This window comes from Balaenoptera physalus, assembly GCF_965194825.1.
Source record: "Balaenoptera physalus genome assembly, chromosome: 3".
Lineage (NCBI taxonomy): Eukaryota > Metazoa > Chordata > Mammalia > Artiodactyla > Balaenopteridae > Balaenoptera > Balaenoptera physalus.
In genome coordinates this window covers 177014583-177042334 of record NC_138890.1, presented here as the reverse complement: position 1 = coordinate 177042334, position 27752 = coordinate 177014583, and the positions used below count along the sequence as shown (strand labels likewise).

Here is a 27752-nt window from a genome sequence, read left to right as displayed (position 1 = left end):
CAGCCGCCGCCGCCGCCGCCGCCCCCGCTCCCCGCGGCTGACCGGAACCCGGTCGCCGGGTCCCTGCGGCCCCCGCGGACACCGGACCCCGCACCGGACCCCAGCCCGGTACCTGGGCTCGGCTCCGGGAGCGCGCGCGGGCGGGCGGGCCGGGGGCGACATGGGGAAATTCCAGTCCAAGCACGGTGAGATGCGGGGCGGCGGGCAGGCGGGGCGGCGGGCAGGCGGGCAGGCAGGCGGGCGGGCGGGCGCCGGCCACTCACTGTCCCTTCCCTCTCCCCGCGCCCTCCGGCCGCGCCGCAGCCGCTGCAGCCTTCAAGCGGAGAGAGAGCCCCGAAGGTGAGCGCGCGGGGCGGCGGCCGGGGCGCGCGACTGCCACCGGGGCTGGGACCCGAGCACAGAGCGCGACGCGCTTTCTGCCTTCGAGGCCTGGGGGGCGGGGGAAGGCGGGGAACCTGGCCTTGGGGCCTCCGGGAGCGCACAGGTTTCCCCGCCCCAGACCGCGACCCCGGCCCCCCGCCGGAGCCCCGCGCCCCAGGCCGCGCGGCGAGGGGTGGGCTCGCCGGGCGGCGGGGCGTCGTCCAGGCGCAGCTCCCGCGGGCTTACCGGGCGTCTCCTTCCCTCCTCGGTGCCCCGTTTCCCGCGCCTCCGCCCACGGGGCCGCAGGGGACAGCTTCGTGGTGTCTGCGTACCTGGGTGGCCGCAGAGGCACGGAGGAGGCGGAGCGGCGGGGCTGCGTGGATCACGGCACAAGGGACAAGCAGGTAGGCGTGGTGGGCCCGGCGGCCCCGCTGGGGCCAGGGGACCTGAGTAGCAGCGTTGTGCCCTCTGACCCGGACCCAGGACCCCAGGGCAGAGAAGGCGAGGGCCCCGACGGCCCAGAGTGACTCGGGCTGGGCCAGACGGCCCCTCCCTCTGCGGGAGGGGGGATGTGGCGCGAGGCCTCACTCTCCCAGGCTGGAGGAATGGGGGCAGGGCTGGGGAATGACCAGCTTTGGGCTCAGTGTTCCGCACAGCAGTGGCGGCCAGAGTTGAAGGCCGCCGTGCTGCCCATCTGCCGTGTGGGTGACCGCTGGCCTGCGGGGATGCTCACGGGAAAGCCAGGCTTCAGAGGGACAGCCAGGGCCACCCGGGCTGCAGGTGCTGTCAGGGGCTGCAGGGGTCCCACTCAGGACCCAGCGCCCCTGAGAGTGGATTTGGAAGGTGTTCCATCCAGGCCTGGGGCACCAGAGGGGCCTTGGGCAAACCAGACTGCGCACGTTCGCCAGGGAGGAGAAAGAGGCCGGTGGACGGTCGCGGGCATTAGTGTGGACTGGAGTTGGGTAGGTGGCCATGCCAGGCGACTGAGACCCCCTCCTCGACCACGGCTTGCTCCCCTCAGAGCCCCCTGCAGACAGAGTGCAGCAGCTCACGGGCACGTCAGCTCTCCTTTTGGAAAGACGCTTTTCTGGCCGGTTGATAAATGGAAAGTTCTGAGTGTATTTGTAAACACTTGTGTGGCCTCGTCCTGAGAAGGGGCCCAGATACACCCTGAAATCAAACACACACTAGAGTTATGCTTCCTGCTTTCTGGGGGTGAAATTTTACTCCCATACCTGTGAAGGTAGAACTCTATTTTACAGTATTTGCTGGGTACGTCATAGTAAGGTTGCATGGACATTTGCTCCTCGGTACCAGGGGCCGCCCCAGCTGGTCTCTGTCCCTTCTTTGGGCTGATTCTGATTGCCTGGGCAGGTGGGTGTTGGTAACGGGATGGTGTTTCCTTCCCGCTTGGTCCTCCTGTGTGTAGGGGCGGCAGGTGATCCAGAGCGGTCGAGGGCATGTCCACCACCTAACCCTGTCCTGCCAGCCACCCGCCTGGGGGCGTTCTCCTGGGCGTGGGCACGGTGGGCCTTGGAGCTCTCGGGCGGGGCCGTTGTTAGCTCAGGACGTGGACAGTACAGCAGAGCAGGTCCCACACGCAGGCGGTGTTCGTCCCAGGCTGCGGGCTATGGAGACGGAAAACAGAATGCTTCCGCTGTGGCCACGGGCTATAGTGCCAGGTTACGATGGTTTCTTAGGCCAATGGACTCCATGCTCTCGGGACGTTCTTGAAAGAACAGTGTGGGGTTTGGCTTGGGTTGTTCCCTTGTTATTTTGTTCTCAGCTGTGGTCTGAATGTTTGTGTCCCCCCCAGAATTCATGTGTTGAAACCTAGTCCCCCGTGTGATAGATGCAGAGGATGGCCTTTTGGGGGTGATTCGGCCCTGAGGGCAGAGTCCTCACGATGGGATCAGTGCCCCCATGAGAGCCCCAGAGCACCGCGTGGCGTTACAGGCAGAAGGCCAGGTCTGTGGGCCCCTCGGTCTTGGACGTCCAGCCTCCAGGACCATGAACGATGAATTTCTGTTGTTTATAAGCCACTGGTCTGTGGTGTGTTGTTGCCGCAGCCTGAATGTCATGCGACAGCCTCATTTCGTGACACCACGACGTAGAAAGAAAAAATCTCAGAATAAGGGATGGGCCTTTAAATGTAATACATTTTATCTTTCCTCGCCTTTTCCCATCTTTTCCTCATTTGGCCACGGGGCTGTGAGCCATGCTGGGAGTTTAGACCCCCCGGCCCAGGTGCTCAGGTGTCTCGCTGCCGCACCGCTGCCCCCCTCGCCGGGCACCTCCACTCCTGCCTCTGCCCGGAAGTTGCTCTGTCGGGGGACATTGGGGTGTCAGGTCCTACGTTCCTCCTGTTTCCGGTCCTTCCCCTTGTGTGGTGTCCGGAGCCCCGTCACCGTCCCTGCCCTTCCAGGCGATGTCCCAAGGAAGGCCAGCCTGACTGTGCAGTGCCCCCAGGACACCTGACTGGGGTCAGCGAGGGGACACGTCCTCCTTTTCTGAAGGCCGCCCTCCTGTGCTTCCACGCAGGTCAGTCCTGGTGCGCCGTGTTGCCACAAGAACTGTCCCAAATGACCTCGTGGAAATTAAGTGCATGTCCACCACCTAGCTCTCACCTGCCCTCACTCACCATCGCCCCCCCCAAAATAAAGGAAATGAGGTTGATTTTGCCCACTAATTAGTGAGTCATGCTGGCTCCTGGTGCCTACTTAGTGCACGTCTAATAAGGTGTCCGATAACTGTGAGTGTTTTCGGGCAGATAGATGCCCGCTTCACGATCTAGAGTGGTCCTCCTCGTTGATTCTGAGAGACGCTGCCTCGCTTCATTGCCAAGGGGCCCCAGGGGCCTGGGGTTGTGCAGCTGCCGGCCGGTGACGCGGGACATTGGCAAGAGCGGCACAGAGGATGCAGCAGGGAGTGACTGAGGCTGCACGTGCGTTACAGTCGGGAGGAGAGACGGCGGTCACAGCGTCAGCGCCTGACCGTGCTGTTCCAAAGGTGGGGCTGGCGGAGGCCAGGGCGAGGCCCTGTGGGGATACGGCTGCCCCTCCCGGGCACGCGCTCACTCGCCATCTGCCCGTCTGATTTCTCCATGCTCCCTGCGGGGCGGGAAGAGTCCAGAAGACAAGAATCACCACTAACAGCTGAAACTTTGTTGTGACTCAAACTCAGATTTCTATTGAGTAAGCCCAAGAAAGGGAATTCCAGCCGGCTCCAGAGGCGTGGGAGGCGCCCCGTGGCTTCTGGATGCCCCCCTGTCCCCCGCCCCCGTCCCCAGTCACCGTGGAGCCGTGGTGTGCGGCGTAAACCACACGTTACGGGGCTGTGTCCTGTCCTGTGGCTGCCAGGGCTCCTCCTCAGCTGTCGGGCCGCAGCCACGGGGAAGGAGTGGCCTGGGTGGCTTCCAGCAGGACAGGTGGTGGCGCCGTAGCCACCGTGCAGCTCCACAGGCTGACCCCTGGCCTTCCGTGACCCGCGCTCTGGGGACGCGTGATCTGTGGAGTCCTGGCCTGTGTGGGGCGTCTGGGCACCACTCCAGGACCAGCCAGGGGGGCTTGGCTTTCTCTCAGGGGCCCGCTGCGCACCCAGGGCCCTGTTTCTGCCCTTGGATGTGGCCTGGCCGTGTGTGAGGCCAGCACAGGTGCGCACGCAAGCCTGGGGGCTCCTGTGGATTTGGGGGCAGCAACCACAGGCCCGAGGGCCCAGACCTCACAGGTCGGCAGGGAATCCCCCCAAGGTCGGGCGGTGTCAGTGTCCCTCACCCCGCCCAAGCTTGCAGAACTGCAGATGGCCTCCCTGGACCCCGCTTGGCCTACGGATGAGCCAGGTGGTCCTGACTGATCCGCCTCTGGGGAGCCGCTGGGCTGGGGACCCTGGATCCGCAAGGCCGCTTTGTGGGAAATGCCTGGAGGGGGCGGGGGAGACGGGGTGGCCTGAGGACCCCGGGAGGGAGCCAGCTGCTCTGAGTGTGCCCAGGCGCGAGTGGCCGACGGTTGCCTCTTCCTCACCTGGAAACCTGGGTGGGCGCTGTCTGCAGGCGGGCCTCGCGGTGGGGAGGGGGAGCCACTGTGCCCACCTGGCTGTCCCCGGGGTCGGGGGGTGCAGGAGGTTGGGGTCGTTTGTGGGCCTGCAGCCAATGGCATCTGACGACCAGGAGGCGCTGAGGGCACGCAGACGGGCCAGACGCCATGCACGTGGCACCCGCCCCAACCAGGTGCCCAGGGCGGGCGTGAGGGCAGAGCGTGGGCCTGCCTCGCACGTGCTCTGGCATCCTCGTATGGGTGGCAAGGACTCTGGGATGTGGACCCGGCGAGGCTGCGGCCGGCGCCCCGACCTCAGGGCGCGGGTGGTGGATGGAGTTAGCCGTGGCAGGGCCGGAGGCGGGCAGAGGCTGTGCCCCAGGGCAGGACAGTGGTGGACGGAGACACCGCCCTCGGGATGCTGGTCTCTTGAGAAGCCCCCAGCTTCTGCCTGCCCTGGGGACACGTTGGCACATGACACTGACCCACCACTCTCACGTGTGCCCTTGGGGGCAGCCGCAGAGAAGCCCCACGTGCAGACCAGGGGTGGTGCTCGGGCGGAGGACGGGGAAGTTCATGGAGCGCCCCCGCTCGGGGTCACTGTGCTGAGAGGAGGGGCCTGCAGGACGGCGGGGGGCCTGGAGCAGCCCAGTTGGCTGCTGGGTGGGCGGGAACATCAACTTTGCAGAAGTAGAAGAAGAGGCATGCTGTCACCCTGCTTTGCTCAGGACGTGACTGGCCACCATGGGAGAACCTGGTGCCACATCCAAGCAGCACCTGTCCCTTATCTCGCCTTCATTTTCCTCTGTGGAGAAGTAGTTAAGTGAATGACTTAGAGGGGTTTTGTTGAAGTCTTGCCTGTTATCTTTTCTTTAAAAATCCATGCCAGTTCGCAGTCTTCAGAAATCAGCTCTCAGCCCTGGTAGCTGTCTGGCTGAACTGCCAGCTTTTAAAGGGGGTGTGAGCACAGACCCAGATGCAGTGGTAATCCAGAGTGTCGGTGTGGCCCCGGCCCCTGGCCCAGCAATGCTGCGCGACCGACTCAGAGCCCTGGTGAGGAGTGAGCCGGGTCCTTACAGCCCTGACACTGTGGGGTTCGAGGTGAGCTTAGGGCGATGAGTGTCAGTGAGTAGGTTGTGTCCTGGGAACTGAGACCCCGCCGTGCACACACGACTCCTGGCCTCCGGAGCAATCTTCCTGGGCACTGAGACCCCGCCGTGCACACACGACTCCTGGCCTCCGGAGCAATCTTCCTGGGCACTGAGACCCCGCCGTGCACACACGACTCCTGGCCTCCGGAGCAATCTTCCTGGGCACTGAGACCCCGCCGTGCACGCACGACTCCTGGCCTCCGGAGCGATCTTCCTGGGCACTGTGACCCCGCTGTGCACACACGACTCCTGGCCTCTGGAGCGATCTTCCTGGGCACTGTGACCCCGCCGTGCACACACGGTTCCTGGCCTCTGGAGCGATCTTCCTGGGCACTGTGACCCCGCCGTGTGTGCCGAAACAGACTAGTCTCTCATTTGAGCAACAAAGTGACCGACAAGATCTATATTTTAGTTTCATCTCCCTCGTTGGCAGCACCTGTTCTTCTTCAGCCGCCGTCACCTGGGCGGCCAGTGCTCGACCAGAGCTTGCCAGCAGGGCAGCACGGCCGTGGCTGAGCCAGTCCACAGACCCTCCCTGGGTGGGGAGGAGGTGGACGGGGCTGCCCCGCCCCTCTGCCCCGCCTCTCTGGGGGTCAGGAGTTAGGTCAGGGGTCCCCAGCCCCCGGGCCGCGGAACCGGGCTGCACAGCAGGAGGGGAGCAGCGGGCGAGCCAGCGAAGCTTCACCTGTCGCCCCCCCGTCACTCGCGCTACCGCCTGAGCCACCCCCACCCCCCGTTGCCCCCCGTCGCTCGCGCTACCGCCTGAGCCACCGCCCACCCCCCCCAACCCCCATCGCCCCCCGTCGCTCGCACTACCACCTGAGCCACCCCCACTCCCCATCCGTGGAAAAATTGTCTTCCACCCAGCAGCCCCTGAGGCCAGAAAGGTTGGGGACTGCTGGGTTAGGCCGTCGCTTTCTCCGGAGGTGAGACACCGAGGCCACGCACGTCCCCTGTTCTCACTCCCGCCATATGGCCGGGGGCAGCCACCCAGGCAGCCCCAGCGAGGCTGTCAAAGAAATACTGCCCACAGGTAACGACCGGGAGCCCCGTGATGTGGCCCCTTTGAAATGGGGGCGGCTCCCCCCACCCCGCAAAGCCGTCCTCTCTCCCCTTGTTCGCGGGAGGCGGCCTACGTGGTGGCCTCATGGCCACCCAGACCCCACTCTGGGCCTGGTGCTGCCCGCCTTGTCACTTGCCCTCAAGTCTCTGGGCCACAGCCTGTGCTCCGTGGCTCGGAGGCCACACGCCTCCGCTTGGGTCCTACGAGGAGGGGTGAAGCGAGGGACGTGCAGAGAGCAGAACGGGAGCGGGCGCTAGTGCCGCGGGGCCGGTCTCCGTCCTCACTGCCCGCAGGGGCGGTGGTGGATGGCAGCCCAGCCGTGGGCAGTAAGCGTGACGGGCCCGAGCTTCCTGGCTTTCACCCCAGGGCCCGGTGAGCTGCGCCCGCAGGTCACAGCCCCCCGAGAGGCTGGGTGCTCCAGGCGGGCCTGGCAGGCGGGGGGTCACGGTGGCCCCTTCCTCTCCTTCTCCCTGAAGAGGGCAGGCCTGTGGCTGCCGTCCCCAGTTCCCGGTCCCCGGAGCGGAGGCTCGGCTTCGCAGCAGCGGTTCGGGCCCGGCCAGGCACGGCCCATCTCCTGAGTTTGTCCTGCGCTGGGATTCAAGGGAAGCCGCCTGCTGGGTTGCTGCACGTCGCTGCCCCCGGGCCTCGGCCCCTCCTGGGCGTGAAGTGGGGCCTCTCCCAGGTTGACCCTGCATCAGACAGTCGCTGGGTTTGGAAGAAAAAGCCTGTGTCGAATGGAAGCTCTTGAGGAGGATGCCGCGGCCGGAAGCAGGCCTGGTGTGCGGGTCACCGCGGGGCCGCCGGGTCGGTGACCAGCCCCCAGGAGTGCACGGCAGGCCTGCTCTCTCTCCACGGGGCCCGACGCCTGCTGCCCTTTTTACCCAGCAAGGTGTCTTCTGGACAATTACGTGTGTGGAGCGAGGGGCTGACAGCATTGCAGCAGGAACCCTGGCTGCTGGGGGAGGAGGAGGGTGCCCGGCCCTCACAGGGAGAGGTGACCTCGGCGATGGGCCGAGTGTGGGTTTCCTGGGGCAGCCATAACAAAGCCCCATGGACAGACGGACAGGCGGACGGACGGGGCGGCTTAAACGACGGACTGCTTGTCTCCGTCCTGGAGGTGGAGGGTCCAGGTGTCCACAGGCCACTTCCCACCAGGGCCTCACTCCCCTGCCTGGAGGCACCGCCCCTTCCGTGTCCTCCCAGGGTCACCCCCCTGAGATGTGACGGTCTCTTCGTCAGGACACAGGCTGTGGGATCAGGGTCCGCCCCGGTGACCTCATCTTACCAGAGGGCCTCCGCGGTGACCCCACCTCTGCACACGGTCACCTTCTCAGGAATTGGGGTGCAGTGCGGCCCTGATGGGCTGTGAGGCTTTCATCGGCTCAGGACCGGCTCTGTCCCCTGCATGTCCACCCTCCACGTCCACCCCGTGCAGGCCCCGCCGCTGCTCTGACAGCCGACACTCAGCCAGCTTTCTGGGCTCTGCCGTCCCAACCAGGCCGGCGGCTTGAGTGCCTGAGCTGGTGCATTTCTGGGTCGGGGTCTCCTGGGGAGAGAGGCCCGAGGGGGGCCTGGGCCTCGCACAGGGGCGGCTCCCGTGGCCACGCTGACCGAACGCTGCTCCGCCCCCGTGCGGCGGCCGCCTTTGCAGCCCAGCTGGGAGCTGCACGGCGTTGCTGCTCCGGGCCAGGGTCCCCTGCAGCCCCGGGTCCCCCTGCGAGGGCTTCTGGGGAAGCGGGGCCTGGGGGAGGGGACCGCATGCCTGGTTCCTGCCTCCAGAGCTGAGGTCTGTAATCCTCCGGTTGCTGTGCTTGGAAGAGGGTGGGTATTTCTGCTGGTTCCGCGGCCTCCCTGTAACAGCTCTTGTAAAAGAGCCTCCTCTGTTCTCTGGAGAAGAAACCCTTGAAACGCACCTCCCTCTCTGAGCACTAATTTCCTTTCCCTGCGACCAGAAGGCAAAGAATCTCTAGGAGGACCGGGCCCTCACAACCCACGGGTCTAAGCCTTGCCCGTGGGGGTGTGTCTGCAGCTCCCAGTCTCACCCCCTCCAATCTCTTCTCAGAAGAGAAGGGAAGCCCCCCTCCCCACTCCCTTCTCCCCTTTCCCCCTCCCCGCCCTCCCCCCCTTCTTTGGGCTGTAGGAGGTTGGCGACCCCATCCAGAGGCCAGTGCACCCTGACATCCTGGGGCACGTTGCATCCTTCTGGCCTGAAGGCCATCTTCTCAGATCTTTCTCCCCCAGGAAGACGGGGCCGTCCCTGCCTGGGGAGTTGCAGATGCCCACGTGTACACCCTAAACCCACGAGGTGCCGGCCCACTGCCCTGGGGTCCCTGGATCCTCAGGTGAGGGTTGGGCAGACCCCAGACCCCACCGGGAGGCGTTGGGAATTCTTCCTGAGGGAGGCTGGACCCGTGATCTTACCTGTGGTCAGCAGGCACTGGGGCATTTCACCGTGGATCTTTTCTAGGTCTTTGATGGCTAAAAGCACACATTGGGAATGCCTTAAAGTTAAATATTTTAAAATAGTTATGTGAAAGAGCAGCCTTGGGCTCCCTTCGTTGGTCTCCTGGGGTGGCCGTGACAAAGTGCCACCAACTGGCCGGCCTAAAATGACAGACGTTTACTCTTTCACCGTTCTAGAGGTCGGACCTCTGACACTGAGCTGTCCCAGGGCTGCTCTCCCTCTGGAGGCCCTGCGGGGGGGGGTCCTCCCTGCCTCTTCCAGCTTCTGGGGGCTCCAGGCCCGTGAGAATGTAGTCTAACGCCGCGGATTTCCACTTGGGTGCGAAAGGGATTCCGGCAGTTTCTTTCCACGAGCTGGTCGGGAAGAGGCCCTGCACCTCGTGGCCTGCAGGCCCGTCCTGGGCACCTGGTTTCTGTGTCCAGGGCTCGCGGCCTGGCGCCCTTCCCTCCTCGGCACGCGCCCCTCTGGCCCTTTGGCAGCTACAGGTCAAACGTCTCCGTTGGCCTCTCCCCGGCCCGGGAGCGCCTGTCCGGCTGCCGCTGGGACGTCCACTCCCCACAGCCTGGACAGAACTCCCAATGTACCCCTGGGCCTGCGTCCACAGCCTGGCCTGCTTGGGACAGCCCCGTGGTCCCCGGGCCCTCGGTCTCTGGCACCCCCATCGCTCAGCAGATCTGCCAGCCCCCCGGTTGGCCTGGAGTCGAGAACTGCCCATGTGGGCCGCCTGCTGGGCCTCTGCGCCGGCCGAGTGTCCACACGCGGCCAGGTAGGCACGTTCCTCCGCCCAGGACTGCCTGCCGGCCCTCGGAGCCTGTGCCGACCGACTCCCGCCTGCCTCCCGGCCACCCCCTGTCCGCTCTGCCGGGTTTCACGTGTTGCGCCGGCCCCTGGGATTTTTGCTCACGCCTTGGCCCGGGCCCTGCCGTGGATGTCTGGCCTGTCCGGGGGGCCTCAGGCTGCCCACCAGGACTGTCGGCCTTGCCTGTTTCAGACCCCTGCCCTCCTGCCTGGCCGACTGAGCCATCTTCCCAACACCGGCCAGCCAGAGCTGGGTCACTGAGGTCCCAAGTGTCCCGGGCTGGGGAAGCCCCGCTGGGGGGCCGGAGTCCAGCTGGCGACCTCTGTGGCCTCGGCCGATCACCGCGTCTCCTCCTGTGGGTGGGCGTGGGATTTGGGTGCTCCCGACCGGCGCTGGGTGTGGTCTGCATCCGCGCCGCCCGCGGCGGTCACTGCCGGCCACGCTGGTGCCCGGAGTGTGGCGGGTGACAGGAGACCTGGATTTCTAACGTGGTTTCCTTCATAAGTTTAAACGTAAGTAGCCACATGTGGCTGTGGCTGCCACGTGGACAGCACAGCTCCAGAAAGCTCCATTTGATGTCTGCTAAGCCCCGGGGCCCCTCCCCCTGCAGCTGCAGTTTGGAAAGTGCAGAGCCCCAGCGAGCTTGGCGGGTCTCATGTATTTCAAGGAACCGTCAACGGCCAGCGTCTGCAGGCATAGGCAAATCCCTGCTCATTTTTGACCATGCTGGAGGTTTGGGTTTTAAAATTGGCCGGAATCCTTTTAGATGCAAGGAAGCAAAGCAGATCATTAGCACCAGGGGTTCAGTAGTTTTTGTTTGGCGAGCATGTAATGCACCTAAATGTACAAACACGCAGATAGGGGAGAGGACCGTCGGAGACACACACTTTGGCTCGGAAAGGAGGATAAACTTAAGTTCAGGAACATTGACTCCCCTCCGTCCCTCGCTGGGGCCGTGAGAAGGGTGAAGGCCGTCCTTGGTGGTCCCAGATCCAGATGATACACCGCGGTCTGCTTCCAACCCACAGAACCCTCTCCCCAAAGGGGTGTCAGCAGAGCAGCAGAAGCGGTGAGGAATCCATCTCACACCACAAATTAAATTGGCGGGGACACTGCCAAGGGCCCTGCTTTATAATCCACGGTGGAGCTGCCGAAGGGCCCACGGGAGAGAACACGGGCGGGCGTGGCCGTGCAGCTGATCGTCCGTGTCACGGCTCTTCCCACACCCTCATGTAAACGTACCCACGGAGTCAGAGGTGCTGGAGTTTGTGGGTGAGGAAGGAGGACAGTGAAAGGATATCTTGGAAGAGAAAGTCTGGGGTCCAGACTCCACTGGCATCAGCGTCCACGGCTATCGAGTACACGGAACCCTCCCGGACTGCCCGGACAGCAGGCTCAGGGCTCCTCCGTGGGACAGCGCACCCTGCGTCTGCAGCTGGTGTTCGTCTGGGTTTTTCTGAGTCACACGGAGATCCCAGGTGACTGTAAAGGGCGAACAGAGGTTGCTGGGGTGTCTACGTGGTGGGGACAGCCCCTCCAGGGGGACTGCAGTGCCCTGGGATGGAGGACCCCATGCCCACCCATGAGCCCGGGACACCTGCGCCTCCTTCGAGGCTTCTTAAGGAAAACCTGGAGAAGGGCTCTGAGGCAGGAGCGGGTCTCCTGCACTCGGGGTTCTTCCCATGCTCCCCAGACTTTCCCAAACCACGAGGCTGCCCTGGGCCTGGCGACGCTTCTGAGACGAGATCATCATCGTTTAACAAAGAGGCTTTTCAAAGGAAGAAATGCAGATGGTCAACAGGCACACGAAAAGGTGCTCAGTAGCGCTAATCATCAGGGAAATGCAGATCAAAACCACGAGGTGTCACCTCCCATCTGTCAAGATGGCCATCATCAAAAAGACGAGATAACAAGTGTTGACGAGGCTGTGGAGAAAAGGGAACCCTTGTGCACTGCTGGTGGGAATGAAAATTGGTGCAGCCCCTGTGGAGAACAGTATGGGGATTCCTCAAGAAGTTAAAAATAGAACTACCACATGATCCAGCAATCCCACTCCTGGGTATGTATCCAAAGAAAGCAAAAACACTAACCCAAAAAGATAATATGCAGCCCCACGTTCACTGCAGCACTATTCACGATAGCCAAGACACGGAAGCCACCTAAATGTCCGTTGATGGATGAATGGATGAAGAAGATGTGATGTGTCTATACAATGGAGTATTATTCAGCAATAAAGAAAAAAATCTTGCCCAAAACATGGACGGACCTTGAGAGCGTTATGCTAAGTGAAGTAAGTCAGGCAGAGAAAGACGAACGCCGTGTGATCTCTCTCGTATGAGGACCAGAAATATGCAAATATGTGTATAAACCAAACTCACATGTACAGAGACGAGAGCGCTGATTGCCGGGGCTGGGGGTGAGGGTGGGAGGAATGGGTGAAGGAGGGCAAAAGGATTAGACAAGGCAAGTGCAGGTCTCCTCAAAACACTTTCTGTCTTTCATGGGTGGGGTCTCAACCCCGTTGCTTGAAGGGTGGGTTTAGGTTCCTGTGTGTAGAATTGGGGAGGGGGCGCTGGGCTCCGTCCGCTCTGACGCACGGGGGCCGGAAGCAGCCTCAGAGCCACGAGGCGGTGTTTCCACCTGACGCCACACAGGTGCTGCCAAAGAGAGGAAAACCCTGATGGCTGTCCTCAGAGTGCCCGGCCCTCGGGCTCCGGAGCCGCGACCAGGTATAAGCCTTTAGCGTCTCCAGCCTGTTTCTCTCTGCTGTGGGCACTGACGTCACTCGTGGACACGCGGGGCCTTCTAAACTGAAAACACAAATGCATGGGGTTCTCTTCCACTTTGCAGCTGATCTTCCTTTGAAATAGGAAACATGAGGCTTTAATATGAATGAAAGAGACGAAGAGTCCAGTGGTTTTTCCAGAGGAAGAAGTCAGATAGGGGAAGGTGAATCTGGGTCTGCAGCTCAAACCCGGGGGCATTAAACCTCGTCTGAACGGGAGCGGTGGAGGGCACGGTGGTTCAGGCATGTGGGGGACGAGGGTCTTGTTGGTATGTTGCGTGTCGTGACCTCTGTGGCCAGGAAGCTTGGAGGGCAGCTGTAGGTGCTGGAAGGATGATCGCCCGCGATCTTCCGTGTTCTGTGAAGTTACTCGTTGTTAGCTCTGAAGACGGAAACAGGAGCAGGCACGACCGGGAGAAAATTCGGTCTGCAGATTTGTTGCAGAATGATTTAGTGTTAAACAAAAAACACAATTCCAGGGTGCTGAGAATTGAAATCACTGAAGACATTTTTGGCATATTTTATGGCCACTTCTCAATTATCTGGGGTAGAGATTATGTGTGTGGGTGTGTGTGGGTATGTGTGTGCCTGTGTATATATATATATATATGTGGAGGTAGTGTGCGTGTGTGTGTGTACACACGCATGTATATGTGTTTTCATGCGTATGTATATGTGTGTACACGCACGTGTATACACGTGTATACATATGTAGGGAGTGTGTGTGTGTGTATATATATATATGGCTTCTCACTGACCCTCCTCTTATTATGTTTTCCTTGCACATGTCTTAGGGTGGAGTTATTTCCCCAGCAGGTGGCCTGGGTGCCCCTCCCGCCCCCCTGTAACTTATTCACAGCCGTGTGCTGAGTCCCCCGTGGTGCATGTTTTCAGGCCTTCCTGCCACGCGCGTGCCAGCCATGCTCCGGTGGGGTAGGGTGGCCTCACCCAGGAAGCAGGTTACGGCCTGTGCTGCCACGTGAGGTCTGTAGGCGTTTATTTTAGGAGACCCTTTGGTCCTCAAACGACTGAGCTTCTAGACCTTCAGTTCCAAATTCGGTTATTTCCCAGCCTGGTTAAGCGGCGCTAACGCAGGGGCACCGATGGGCAAATCTAGAAATGCCCCTCGGCTCCTGAAGGCGGTTGTAGCTCGGGAAGCAAGACGCCGAAGGCCTCTGTGGTTGCGGGCAAGCCCCGCACCACCCCTCCCCCGAGGCCTCGCTGTCCTTAACTTTCGCTTTGAAATCAGGAGCTCACAGCCACAGCCGCCGTGGCCCCTCGAGTGGAGACCCTCGTGGCGTCGCCGCACTTGAGTAAGAATTATTAAGCCCCAGAACTGCGTCGTCACACCTGAAACTGTTCCGCCGCTGAAGCCGAGACTCCCACCACCTGGCATTTCCAGACAGACGCGCTGGCCCGGCACCTTCCAGTCAGTTCTGCCCAGGCTCCCTCAGTTTCCCTTGCGGGTGTTTCTGAGATGTGTGCCCACCAGGCCTTCAGGCAGCGGCGTGGGCAGACCCCCTCTGCCCTCCGTTCTCTCCCACCTGAGGCCACCGTCCCCCCTCCTGCCGCTGCCCCACCCCGCCTCCTTCCCCGTCCACTCTGCTGCACCCCTGACCTTTGACTCTGGGGCGTCTCTCCCCAGTGCCCCAGCCCTTGGGGTTTCTTGAGCCCTGCCTTTGCCTTCTCCCGCGTGGCCCAGTTCTGTCCAGTGCATGGTGAGCCCAGGCCTGCCCACCTCTCACCCCACACCAATCCCGCCGCGTCCGGCGTCCTGACAGCCCCGAGCAGGAGCCCAGCTTCCTCTCCGGCACCCCCACTTGGCCCAGGTCGCCCTTGCCTAGATCTCCCATCACCCCTGCCCCTTGCCCGGCCCCAGGCTCCCCCCAAACTGCCCCGGAGTAGCCTTTGTCACCTTGGGCACTGACGTAGCACAAGCCCGCTGGGCACGTCCCCTGAGGACCCCGGCCTCCTCCCTGAGCCCCGCGAGCCCCTGGCTGCCTGGGGTGCACACTCCGGCCCCGCATCTCCACCCTCTGCCACGCCCGGGTCCCCATCCTGGTCCCCAGCGGGCCGCCCACCACCCGGGGCTGCTGTTTGCAGGAGTAACCGCGGGTGGAGCTGCCGTCCGGTGGGGGGGGTGGCGGCTGTCCTTGTGGCCTCTGGGGAGCTAGTTCCCTGGCCGTGCTGACCGCAGAACCGGAATCAGGGTGGTTCCGACGGCCCCTTCCAGCCGTCCCCAAGGCCCTCCCCACGTGCCGCTTCGGAGCTACCTGCTTTACCTGCCCAGGGCGTCACCTGTCCAGGGCGGGGAGGTAAGGCCAGGCTCTGTCTCTGATGATCAGAAACCCTGCTGGACTGATCAACATTCCACGACTGCCGACAGCCCGCGAGGGGGGCTGGTGTGAGGAGAGCCCAGGGGCAGCCAGGGGGTGTGGCCAGAGAAGTGCTCTGCGCCCCTGGGAGAGGTGTGCGGGGGGGATGGGCGCAGCAGGCGCGATCCATCTGGCTTCCGAACAGGTGGGAACGCGTGGTGAACAGCACCTTCGCGATAGTACCTGTGACCCTGGGCGTGGGCGCCGCAGGCCACGGACCCCAAGCGTCCTCCTGGCATTGAGGCCGCCCTCTCCTGAGGGAGCTGGGGAGCACCAAGGGTCTGTTCTACCAGGAGCCATTCGCTCTGGAGGATGCCCCCAGCTGGCGTGCTTGGTCCTCCTCCCCGCCCCGCACCCCTCCCGGTGCTCCCCCAGGGGAGCCCCTCCCCCTTTCCCTCCCCCTCCCCTTCTCCTTTCCCCTCCCCCATCTCTCCTCCTCTCTCTGACTTCCTGTGTTCTTCTCTTCCCCCTGCTTGGGCTCCCATCCACACTGGGCCCCCCTCCTGCCCCCACCTGCAGACATCTCATCTCAGGACTCCGGAATTCACCCAGTCCAGGCTCTCAGAAGCGGCCTTGAATTTACATCCCATGGGGCTGTATTTCCAGACCCCAAGATGCTCTGTGGGCTTTAGCTCCTGAGCTGCAAGGGGGCTGCAAACTCCTCTGAGGGGATAACCCCATATTTTTCCTGTTCCAAGATCAGCGGTGGGGCCAGGGCAGTTCCTGGGGTGGGTGCATGCAGCCCGGCTCTCCCAGGGGGACCCTCTGGATTCTTGAGACAGCAGCGTGTCCTTGGATCCTGCACAGAAAGGAAATTGGACTCAACACACAGAGCTAGTTTTCCGTCCTCTGGGGAAAACTAGTTCTCAGAAACTCAGGCCTGGGGCCTCCTCGGAGTCTAAAGAATCCACTGTGGGAGCAGACGCGGCTCCCAGTCTGCCCTCGCGGTTTGCGCTGTGACCCTGGCTTTGGAGCAGGGCTGCGGTCTCCCCACCCCTGCGGCCGGAGGAGGGGCCTGGTCGCAGCTGGCTTTCTGGCCAGTGTGCTTCCCTGTCTGTCCCCCGTTTCCGGAGAAGGCCCTGTGAGCGTGTGCGTGGGCAGTCACTCTGCACCCCGGCCTCGCGTCACCGGGAGGACAGCCGAGGCCGCACGGTCGGCGGCCGGTTCAGGGTTCTCAACCGCCTTTCGGCTTCCGGATGGTGCTGGGCTCGTTCTCGTCCTAGAGCCCACGACTGTTACCTTATATGGAAAACGGGTCTCTGCAGATGTCATTAAACGCAGGATCTAGAGATGAGAGATGGTCCTGGTGGCCCAAACTGCCACCAGATGTATCTCTGTAAGAGGAAGGAGGAGGGCGGGGGGCTGACCCAGAATGGAAGATGCACCCAGGAGAGGCAGCGTGGCCACAGAGCAGAGGTTGGCGGGATGCGGCCATGAACCCTGGGGCCCCCAGGAGCTGGGAGAGGCAGGGGGGACCCTCGCTGGGGCCTCTGGGGGAGCTCCCTGCCACACCGTGGTTTCTGACTTCTGGCCCCAGAACTGGGAAAGGATACATTTCTTTGTTTTAAGCCACCCAGCTGGTGGCCATTTGTTACGGCCGCCCCAGGACACTGACACACTGTCCTCCAGGCCCTGTGACCCTTGACAGCTCCTGTTTGTTGAAGCCCAAATCCCGCAGACCCCCGCACTAAGCCCTGGTGAAGAATCTGGGTTGAATCAACCTGGATTTTTGAAGGAAACACAGTGCAGGTTTATCTGTTTGGAAAAGAGGAGATGCCTGCCCTTCCTGGAGCAAAACAAGGCCTGAACTAACCCCAAGGGCTGCTGCCTGGAAGGCCTTGAGTTTTCCCGGCAGCATCTGCGGGGGGTGGTGGCGGAAGGCCGGGATGTGAGCCCCCACCCGCCCCAAGGCTTGTCAGCTGCCGAGGACTCGCCACAGACCCGCGTCCATGCCAGGACCCCGGGTGGACCCCCGGGTTCAGGAGCCAAGCAGCCTGGTGGAGGCCGGGCACCCCTCACGGCCGCCTCTGCAGGGAAGCAGGCTCCCATGCAGGTGGGCGGCCACAGGAAGGGGCGACCGGGCCCGAGCGGCCGGGGAGCTGGGCTGCAGGATCTACCAGGAGGTCCCCCTGGGGTCTCGAGTTTGCAGCGGTCTGTAAGATCCTTCCAGGATGCCCAGCATGTTTGTCAGGAGCAGTTGCTAACCAGACCCTTTAACATGCCGATGAGGAAGCAGGTTTATAAAGGCCATCTTTTCACACGCCCCGCCCGGTTCACGGCTCCGTGGGAAGAGCAGAAACTCTGGCCGCACCGTTTCCTTCAGGGATCTTTCCGGGAGTCGGGGGGCGGAGACCCTCTGCTCCGTCAAGCGTGTGGGGTTTCCAAGGAAAACGGGCGGCCCCGAAAACCCGGGAACATGTTTCCTAAGGTCGCAGAGGCACTGAATTTTGAAGGGATATGTGAATGTTGACATTTGGAAAGCGGACGGTGGTCAGGAGGTGATAGTTTACGTCACCAAAGGTTTCTCCTTTCCAGTCACCCAGACATCCCCACATCCACGTGGCCTTAAACAGGAGCCCATCTCCTGCCCCTCAACCAGGCTCGCATGAGGGGTGGACGGCCCAGTGTCAACAGCTCTGGTGGATGGAGGGGGCACCCTGGCCGTGGGAATGTGCGGCTAGACCTCTTGGCTTTTCATGGGAGGCCGGGGTCTGAGCTTTTAGGTGGTACGTCCCAACACCTCTGTGCCTGTAGGCCTCACCTGGGCAGATGGGCCGTCCTGGGCCTTTCAGCAGGACCTGGCCAGGCCAAGGGCCGCTTGCTGGGAAGGACCAGGAATTCAGTTTTGTGCCGTGGCTCATGGAGCAGACGTCCTCGGGAGTCTGAGCTCAGGACAGAGGCACAGCAGGGTACGTGGCCTCTGGGGGCCGTGGCCCATGGGCCTGGTGGGCTCCCCCGAGAGCCACTGCGGGTGAGAGTGGTGGGGATGGGACCATGGGGACCCTGCAGCGAAGTCCGCGGCCACCTGACGTTGACATCCAAAGAAGGACAGGGAGGATAAAGCATCAGGATACGTGGGCCCTGGTGCCGTCCCAGGGGGCCAGCAGGGCGCCTGGCGAAAGGCGGGCCCGGCGGATGCCGGAGAGTGAACGCAGATGCTGCAGGAGCGAGGGGGGAGCTGCCCCTGCCGGGTGCCGCAGGGGGTCGGCAGGAGCTCAGGCCCCACGTGGATCGTAGAGCATGGCGATCTCGCAGGCCCTGCTGGCTGACATGGGGGTCCCGGGGCCGCATGGGGATGGAGCCCGTCACCAGGAGAGCCAGGAGGTGGTTGGTGCCGAGGACCATCCGGGCAGGCGGGGAAGCGGGAAGGCGGGGGCCAGACCGGAAAGCGAGGTGAGGTTGGAGGGTTCTGTATGCAGGAGGCCGGGGCTCCTCTGGGGGGGCAAAGGGGAGCGAGGGGGGAGGTTGATGCTGGGGAGGGTCTGCAGCCGGGGATCAGAGCAAGGGGGGTGCACGCCAGCCTGGGAGGGGCATCCCAGGAGGGGTGGGGCTGGGCCGCCCTGGGGAAGGCGCTGCGGCGGAGGCGGGGCCCTTGAGCGGGGCCATCAGAGATGGGGTGTCTGCACCCCGGTCGTGCTCGAGGGCCCCGGTTTTCGGGCCACTTAGGAGGTCACCCTGCGGGGAGTGGCCGCACATCTGGTCAGCAGCCCTGCGGGAGGTTTTATACGTTGCAGTTAAAGCTCTTGGCCCTTCTATTGAGCTAAAGCAGTGAAGATTAAAGGGCATTTTTGTGTAACCAGGACGAATTTGAAATCACCAGTCACAGGGAGCACGGTTACTTTCCCTGCAACGCTCTTTCTTTCCCTTGATTGCTCTGCATCACAGAAGTCGTTGTTGACTCAGGTCTTAAACGCTGCGTGTTCTAACATCGGGGTGTACGTGGATGAACATTCCTTCAAATGTTCTGAACGTCCAGCTCTACTAGGGAAGGAGGTCATGACGGCTGTCATATCCGTGGCTGATTAGGTACCGTCCTGGCCCGTTGTGTCCTTACTGTGTTTGCGATCGTAGGGGAACATCTCAGGGTCCAACCAAGGGTCTGTGCAGACCGTGTCTGTCTTGACCCTCCCCCAGCCCAAAGCATTTATCATCTTCTCTGTAACCAACACAATACGCCAAAAGCAAGTGCTCAAATTATTTTAAAACAAAAAAATGGGGTGAATTTTTGAACTTCCAACTTTTTTAAGCTCACATATAGAGGGCCTGGGTGGGTCTTGTTTTCCCTTTGACCTCTCAGCCGAGCCAGGCGAGCGATGTGGAAACCCTGGCTTCCTGCCTGTCTCTCTGGCTCCTGGTGGCCGAGTCCTCCGGGCCAGCCACCGGCCCTTTCCCAGAAGTGGGTCTCAGGGCCTCAGCCGTTTCACCCCGAGACTGGCCCTTCTAGCAAGAAATGCTGTGCTCTGTTGCCAGCTGACCCGCAAGCCTCTGGCACCTGGTCCGGGAGCTAACCGCTGCTCCCCACAAATGCCTGGGACCTCAGCTTCATGGCTTATTTTGATTTTACAGAAAAAAATTTAACCAAAACTCAGGTTTTTAGAAGTGACTGGAAGTTATCTTAACGTCCACCCGGGAGAGAGCTCAGCCCTGTCTTTGGGCGGGAGAGGACCTTGTGAGCCCGGGCACTGCGTGTGCAGGGCGTTCACAGGACCCCAAGGACGCTTGGAGCTAGGCGAAGCGGGTGCTTTCGATGCCAGCAGGCTGGGTGGTGGAGGGAGTGGCGTCTTAATAATCGGGTGTCTTTATTTCTTATTAAAACAAGTTCACTGCCCACCTGGTGTGCTGAGAGAACTATGGAAGCAGCCTTATTCTGAAGGCTGTGACCTGGAGGGGGTTAGGGCAGGGGATTAGTAGAGAGGAAGATGCCAGGGGCACCTGTAGGGGCTCTGGAGGCAGACAGCAGGGGTCCCCCTCCTTCCTGGGCCCAGCGACACCGGCGCCACCCCACATCTTCCTCGAGGCTCCGTCTGGGCAGCGATGGTCCCTGCACCGTCCGGGTGCTCCTGTGGCGCCCACGGCCGTCAGAGCCCCAGGCCAGGTTCCCTGACGTCACGTGCGTAGGGGCCCCAGCACAGCCGGCATCTCACCCAGAGGAGCCCACGCTCTGTCCCTCGGCCCCGCCCTGCTGCACCCGCGTTCCTGGGGAGACCCCGGGGCCTGGGTGGGGGGGTTCCCTTCCCCACGCAGAGCGGGACGTCCGGGCCGGTCCTCACTGAATTCACCCAGGGCAGCGCGTGCCCAGAACAGGAGGTGTGCGTTTGTCTCCTCGTTCCCGTGGACCCAAGTATCTTAGGGCGTGTTTGTGGTTTGTGTTTGTCATCAAGGCCTTCTTCAAAATAATCAGTTTGAAAATCTGGGTAAAAGCATTCTAGGTATTTTTCGTGGTTTTTGTTTTGATTTGTTTGCTCTCAGAAAGAAGAAGCTAGAGATGCAGAGCTGTGTTTGCGGGTGGCCCATGTCCCCTCCCCTCCTGCCGACGGACACGGCCATCCCGAGGGCACTGGTGGGCCTGGCGTGAGGGGCTGGGTCTGGCTGGTGGCGTCAGGCACCTAGATGGGGAACCTGAGAGCAGGGACCAGTGTCACAGCCACGTGGGCCGAGCCGGCACCGGGCCTTCTGCTGTTCTGGTGGTGACCGGGGCACCTCGGGCCGGCAGAGGCTCCTGCAGTCACCGGCCAGGGCGAGGATGCCGCCAGGCGGCCGCCGCTCCTGAGAGCGCGACCCCATCTCCCTGCCGCCCAGTTGGTCCCACAAGTGGTCCCTCCCGGCCGGGCCTCATCAGCGCCCTCTGAGGCACCGGCGTGGTGACAATGCTTCCCACCCCAAGTCCGTCTGCGTGACAAGGTGGCAGCGGGACAATCTGACCCAACAATACCGGCACATGGAGATGACGTCAGGCCTGTTTGTGGACAGGTCAGGGCTGGTCCCCCGCCACCACCCGCAGGCTGAGGGGCAGCGGTCGGAACCCTCCACCATCCCCCGCGGGACCCCGAGCTTGTGGGGTGTCAGGTGACCTGGCGGGGCAACCCCACTGGGCCTCCTGCCGAGTTGACTCCAGCCTGGGCCTGAGCCCTTGGGAGAGATGAGGGGCCCCAAGTGATCTGGAGATGCTGCGTCAGGTGGTCTGATAGAGCCTTGGGGCCCAAGAGGGCCATGTAGCCAAGCAGCCTGGGGGGCCGTGTCCACACACACGTCTGAACGTTGCATCCTTGGCCAGGCTCTCAACAGCTCTGTGGCTTCGGAGTCAGAACGGAAACGTGGGGGACAGAGACGTCCGTCTGCCCAAGAGTCACCTGGGGAAACGCCCAGGTCCTGGGGGCGGCGCCGCGTGACCCGCCACTGGGACACTAGATGGAGCCAGGGTCTGAGGCAGCTTCCCTGGCCATGTTGCCCGTCTTCCCGTCTCTGTGCTCTGACTTTTCTGGGCTGTCTCCACGGGCCACGTGAACTTCTGTTCTGTAGCTTCCTGGCTGAAACACCCTTTGGATACGTTGGAAGTCTTGTCCCGTTTTTCCGTAACTGGTCTTGGGATCGGCTGTGGAAGCCAGGGGCTTCTGTCTGTGCCCTCGGCCCGGCCACCCTGGAGGAGATGCCGTCCCCCTGCAGCCCCGGCCCCTGGGTTCGTGGGTGTTTCGCGGGCAGGTCACTCGGGTTCTTGCCCGGCTGTGACAGGAGATGCTGCATGCGGGCCAGGGAGCAGAGGACAGGCGGCTTCTCCTGTCCGCAGCCCAGGGTTCTGATCTGTGCCCGCCTCTCGCAGCAAAGGCCAGGCGGGAGCCTTGTTCTCACTGTGGCTGCGCCCTCGGGCAAAGGCCATGTCCCTTGTGCGGGGCTCCTGTTGAAGCCCTGGCGCTCTCACGGGCACCATGTCTCGTCCTGGAGACACTTCTCGTGGAACCAGACAACATCCAGGGATGTGCGTGTGTTTTACTTTCAAAAATCTGAGGCTTAGTGAGTGTGGAGAGGGTGGTATTTCTAGACCAAGAACTCTTGACGCCCCAGGAGGTGGGGTCCGGTTCCGGTACCCGGAGCTCGTGTTGGGGTGCACACCGTCTGCCCTGTCCTTTCTCCCTGCAGGAGCTGCCTGGCGGGGACCCCAAGGAAGGACCTTTCCGGGACGACCCATGTCCCCTAGAGGGTAAGTCCTGCTCTCCAGACCTCACGGACGCCACACCGTACCCCAGGCACCTGCCCCCAGGACACCCTGACGATGGGGACCACCCACGCCCCATGCTCCCCGACCTATCCCACCACACCCAGGCCAGCCCTGGCTGGTCGCGGGTCCCCACCGGTGGCCGTTGGCAGGTGCAAGGCGGGTTCCCCAGTCTTAAAAGCAAATTGTTCTTAGATGTGCTTAGAAACACATCTCACGTGGGCTCCGTCACATGGAGACGACACGGACTTCAGTCTGGGGGTTGGAGAAGCAAAAGGTGAATCTCAGGGCCTCTGCCCGTCCACGTCCCTGGAGACCCGCGAGCCCGTGGGCCGGAGGACAGTTTCCGCACACGGGCGTTTCGGTGACTCCACGGGTCACCCGTGGGTGTGATGTGCTGCGTTAGTGTAAGGCTGTCCAAAATGGTCTGCGTGTGAAGCATGACCGCCCTAGTCACTGCCACACGTGTGCATCTGCGTGGAGCGGGTCCACCTGCGGAGTGTGACAGGTGACCACCGGGCTTGTCCGAGGGTCAGGTTCCGGGTGAGTGTTCTCAGCATTACGTGGGCGGGGAGGGCGACCGGCAGGGCTGCTTTTGGAGGGGCTCCGCGAGCCCTGGTCAGGAGCTCGGGCCCCGGGTGTCTCCTGGCAGCTGCGTGTCTCCCAGACACGCCCGGCTCCTGTCCTGGGGAGTGAGTGAGCCCGGAGACCAGAGCGTTTCTTATCCGTCGGAGGTCGGGGAGGGGGCTGCCCGGCGCACAGGCAGCTTCCCAGGCTCTGGAGTCGCGGGCTGTTGGGAGACCGGACCGTGTCGCTGGGGAGGGGAAGCCAGACAGCGAGTGCAGCAACCCTCCTGGAGGCCCCTCGGGCCGGGCCGCCTGCCTGTGGGCCTGCAGGGCACCCTCTCCCTGCCCCAGGCTTCGAAGCCACTGCAGCCAGGCAGGCAGAGGCAGGAGCGCGCATCCGGCCACGGCTCACCCCGGGGAGGGCCGCCCTGGCCTCCGCTCAGGTCCCTCGATGCTGCGTGTTCCAGAAGCCCAGGCCCTCAGCCCAGACCCGTCTGGAGAGGGTCTCAGGCCCGGCGAGGACTTGGTGGCCCCGGGGCCACACCCCCTCCCCAGCCCTGCGTCAGCCCCCGGGCCGGGCCAGGGGAGACGGACCCGCGCCACCCCTCTCGTCCCTGCAGTGGCCCTGCCGCCGGAGAAGGCCGAGGGCCGAGAGGGCCCAGGACAGCTCTTCGGCACAGACGATGGAGAAAGGGCAGCGAGCCGCGAGGGCCCCCGCGGGCCGGGCAGGCGGCGCCTGAACGTGGACGTAGGTCTTTGCCCTTCTCCCACTCCTGCAGGCGGCCAGGCGCCCGGGGAGGGGGGGCGCATACTGCGCTGACACGGGGTCCCTGCGCCCTGCAGCTCCACGCGGCAGGCTCTGCTGGGTGGAGGTGTCGCCGTGCACTCGGCCAGAGCTGGCCAGTGTGGCCCCAAGTAATTCAAGGCACTTCCCCAGCGCCAGTGCCAGCACCACGGAAATGATCCAGCAGTCGACCCTACCGACCTCTCACCTCCCCGCCCGCCCGGGAGGGAGGGGCCCGTTTCCTGGAGGGCAGGGCGGGGGTCGGGGTCCCGGCGCGAGGGTGAGGATGGCCCTGCCTGTCCCCGCGCACCCCTGCAGGCGCTCCAGTGTGACGTCTCCGTGGAGGAGGACAACCGGCAGGAGTGGACGTTCACGCTCTACGGCTTCGACAACAGTGGCAAGGCCACCCGAGAGGTGACACGCTGTGTCTGCGTCAGACGGCCCCTGGAGGGGCGCTGGCGGCAGACAGGCAACCGTGCCCGCGCCGCCACGCTGGGACAGGCTGAGTCCCCTCCAGGGTGGCAGGAGAGGCTGGCACCCTTCATGGGACAGGCTTGCGGGGGGCGGGAGGGGAGCCACCGCAGGACCCGGGTCACCGGCAGAGCCGGCCGGAGTCCGCGTCCGCTCCTGTGCCCGGCTGCTGTCTGTGCGGTTCCTGGAAGAGCCCTGCACGCCTGTCTCTGCCCCGGCCAGCAGCCCCTCCCCTCCGCAGGGCGGCGAGGGCCCCAGGCGTGCCCCCGGCGCTCTGCTGGCTTGTGCGTCCAGGAGGGGCAAAGTGCCTCTTGAAAGGAAGCAGACACGTAGGATGACTGAAATAAGTGTGTCTGAGTTAAAAGCAAAATTTGATAGTTTATCTGATTGCTAAGTCTTTTGAACATAGATTCGGTTTGAAATTTAAAAGGTCGGAAAGATGTGATTCCAGCAGGGCTGCTGGCTCAGGCCGCGTGGTGCATTCACAGGACTGAGGAAAGGCGTCTCAGATAAGCTGTCTCCTTTAGCTGGGCTCTGCTGGGATGCCGAGTGAATCAATCAGGCAGGCAGCCTGGAGGCGGCAGCAGGCAGTGTGGGTTGGGCGGTCCTCCCCCCGGTCTGCCTGTGCCCATGACGTCCATGCCCACCCTCAGGACATGTCCAGTCTGATGCACACCATCTACGAGGTTGTCGATGCCTCGGTCAACCACTCCTCGGGCAGCAGCAAGACCCTCCGAGTGAAGCTGACTGTCAGCCCTGAGCCCTCCAGCAAGAGGAAGGAAGGCCCCCCCGCCGGCCAGGGTGAGGGCCTGGGCTCCTGGGCTGCAGCAGCTCCCTGCTCAGGTGCCCTGAAGACCCTGCTTTAAACGTCAGCCCACCCCTCCTTGCAGGCAGGCCTCCTGCGCCCCCTGCCCCCGTACTGCATCTCCCCAGAGCTCCCACTCACCCTGCCGGGGGGTGTTAACTGTGTCTACTGTTCAGTGCCCCCATCACAGAAAAAATCTCTATGGCTTCCTGAACGTGGAAAGCGGGGCCTGGCACCTGGCGAGGGCTCGAAGCTGCTTGTTCGGTGAAGGAGTGAGTGTGTGGGTGCTTGAGTGAGTAAATGAGTGAGCGAACGAGTGGGTGAATGAGTGAGTGAGTGAATGAGTGAGCGAACGAGTGGGTGAATGAGTGAGTGAGTGAATGAGTGAACGAGTGGGTGATTGAATGAATGAATGAGTGAATGAGTGAACGAGTGGGTGAGTGAACGAGTGCCCACCTGCCTCTTTCAGACCGGGAGCCCACTCGATGCAGGATGGAGGGGGAGCTCCCCGAGGACCCCAGGGTGGCCGACAAGAGGCTGTCCACGCACATCAGGTGAGGGGCTGGCGTCCAGCTCTGCCCTCCTCAGACGCGAGCGGCCCAGCCACACTCCTGCGTCCCACAGGCCTCCGGGGCTGTCCCCTTGGGGTGGCCCGCCAGGATGGGCACCTGGGCACAAAGGCCTGGATGCGGCCAGGGAGCCCCGGTCACTCCCTGCCATCGGGTGGGTGGCCAGCACTCGGGCTGGAGCTGGGCGCTTCCAGCGTCGTCTGAGAGGCCATGGGGCTTGAAGGGCAGCAGGGGTTCGGCCTCCAGACCCTCAGCCCAGCTGCTCCCGTGCCCTATGGCTCCACTCACTGGGGCAGCAGCCACGGAGCCCTAGCCGGCGTCCTAGGTGACGCAAAGACAGCGGAGGACACTGGGTGGGACCGTGGTCCTGGGGTCCCCTTGGCCCCTGCTTGTCCTAGCACCCGCCCCTTCTGGGCGGGCGTGCTGTTCAGAGCAAACCCTGCCCCCCATGCTGCACCAGGAGGCCCACCGCCGACCCCCACCCCTGCTCCGAGCGGGGGCCGTACTGCGTGGACGAGAACACGGAGCGGAGAAACCACTACCTGGACCTGGCGGGAATCGAGAACTACGCGTCTAAGTTCGGACCAGGTGGGTCCTGGAGACCGGGCCCCTGGCACCAGGCCTGAGGGCGCCGGGTCCCTGCGGCGACCCAGCTGGGGCCCCGAGTCCCAGAGTGGGCCATTCAGGTGTGCGGCAGGACCGGGTCCGGGTGGGATGTCCCAGGCCCCGCCAAAGGTCTCACGGGTGCCGTGTCTGCAGGGTCCCCCCCGCCGCAGGCCAGGCAGGAGCCCCCGGCCAGGGCAGCGCACCCGCAGGGCCGGTCCCGCTCCCAGGAGTCGGACGCGCACGCCGCGCACCATCGCCGCTGCCTGGGGCTGGCTGAGCCCGCCCTGCTGGCCGCTGAGCCCGTGCCCCGGGCCCTGGACCTGCAGCCCCGGCCGAAGGGGCCGGAGAGGCCGTTCTTGAGGTCCCCCCAGGGCTCGGGGCGGCCGCCTGGGGCCCCCGGCGGGGGCAGGCCCGGGAGAGCCTTCAGCTTCCACCCGCCGGCCCCCCAAGCCCAGGCCCCGCCCCAGGACGGTCACCATGTCCCGCAGTCCCTGCCCCCACCCTATGGCCACAGGCGGTGCCGGCAGAGGGGCCGGGAGGGCCACTCGCCGCTCAAGGCCGTGCCGGGCCAGCCCGCGGCGCTGGAGCACGAGGCGGTGCGGGAGCTGCCCCCCGCGCTGCCGGGCGAGGCCTATGCGGTGCCGGCGGTCCAGCGCCACGAGCACCACCACCACCACGAGCACCACCACCACCACCACCACCACCACCACCCGGCCTAGCAGCCCGACGCGCCGGGGACCCACGCGGAGGGGCCTCTCACGCCGCGGCACCCCTACCCCGAAGCTTCCTGTGTCATCCTGAACACACTCGTACGCTTAGCCGCCTGCACCTGCTTCTGTCACGATGCCACAGCGAGGCCTGCGGGCTCGAAGGGACTCTGCTCGGACGGCCTCGGCGTGTTCTCCTCTCGGAGCCCCGCTGGGTGCGTCTCCTGTGCGGCAGGGGGCGCGAGGCTGGTCACTGGCCCCGGGTGGCCGGGGGCTTTGTGGCTCCTGTGGCTTGTCCATGCTGAAACCGGGAGGGGCGGCTCGGGGCCACGTGTGCGGTGGCGAGTTCCAGCGTGCGAGGCCGGCACGGATCACAGGGGAGAAGGGGGGCCACGCGGGGGGCCAAGGGAGCGGCCGGAGTCCAGAAAGGCGGAGGTGAAAGCCAAGAGGAGGGGCGGCCAGGCAGGGCCACAGGCGGTGCCACCAGCATCCTCAGAGGACACAGAGGTGGCCAGCGGGGCCAGGGAAGTGTGGACGCCCCCGAGACACACACACGGGCAGCTGGACAGGAGGCGGGCGTAAACCATTGAGTGCCGGACACAGCTTCAGCTTTGGAAAAGCGCGATTCCCTTTGGGAGGCTGGGAAGAGGGCTGCAGGAGAGCAGGAAGTCTGGGTGTCCTGGAACCTCGGCCCGCGGATCCCCCTGAGGTAGGACGTGCCGCTGCTCCAACTGAGATGAGCAACTTGTGAATTTGTGCAGCTGGTTTTGTATTTGCCTCCTTGGCACTGTTTTTAAGGATAAAGCAAATTGGTGGTTGACCTGTGATTGAGTTCTTCCCCAGTCATAATAAAAATACGTGCATTTTGTAACATGTCACACCTTGTTCTAAAGTGAGTTTTCAGTCGAATCGGTCTGTCCCCCTGCACCAGCGTGTGGCCACGAGTGCAGACAGCTGGCCGCTCAGCTGGGACGGGCCCACGGTGCTCGGAGAGAGCATGTCCGTC

The 27752-nt window shown here is 63.4% G+C and overlaps 1 protein-coding gene across 2 annotated transcripts; it reads left to right on the top strand.

Moving 5' to 3' along the window:
- Positions 1-27624, top strand: NKD2 (NKD inhibitor of WNT signaling pathway 2). Of its 2 annotated transcripts, XM_082456378.1 has the most exons (10): positions 1-185; positions 304-339; positions 667-764; positions 22163-22223; positions 23425-23552; positions 23907-24002; positions 24713-24860; positions 25334-25418; positions 25894-26021; positions 26193-27624. In XM_082456378.1, the coding sequence occupies exons 1-10, from the start codon at positions 161-163 to the stop codon at positions 26756-26758; spliced, it is 1371 nt and encodes a 456-aa protein (XP_082312504.1). In that variant the 5' UTR covers positions 1-160; the 3' UTR covers positions 26759-27624. The 2 variants fall into 2 exon arrangements, with proteins under 2 accessions (XP_082312504.1, XP_082312505.1); XM_082456379.1 differs by lacking the exon at positions 304-339.
- Positions 27625-27752: the final 128 nt, after the last annotated feature.

Excerpts from the sequence above, each read along its gene's own strand:
- NKD2 (XM_082456378.1), top strand. The coding sequence starts at position 161 with ATGGGGAAATTCCAGTCCAAGCACG. Across the intron at positions 186-303 it reads GAAATTCCAGTCCAAGCACG|CCGCTGCAGCCTTCAAGCGG; the intron begins GTGAGATGCGGG and ends GCCGCGCCGCAG. Across the intron at positions 22,224-23,424 it reads CGACCCATGTCCCCTAGAGG|TGGCCCTGCCGCCGGAGAAG; the intron begins GTAAGTCCTGCT and ends TCGTCCCTGCAG.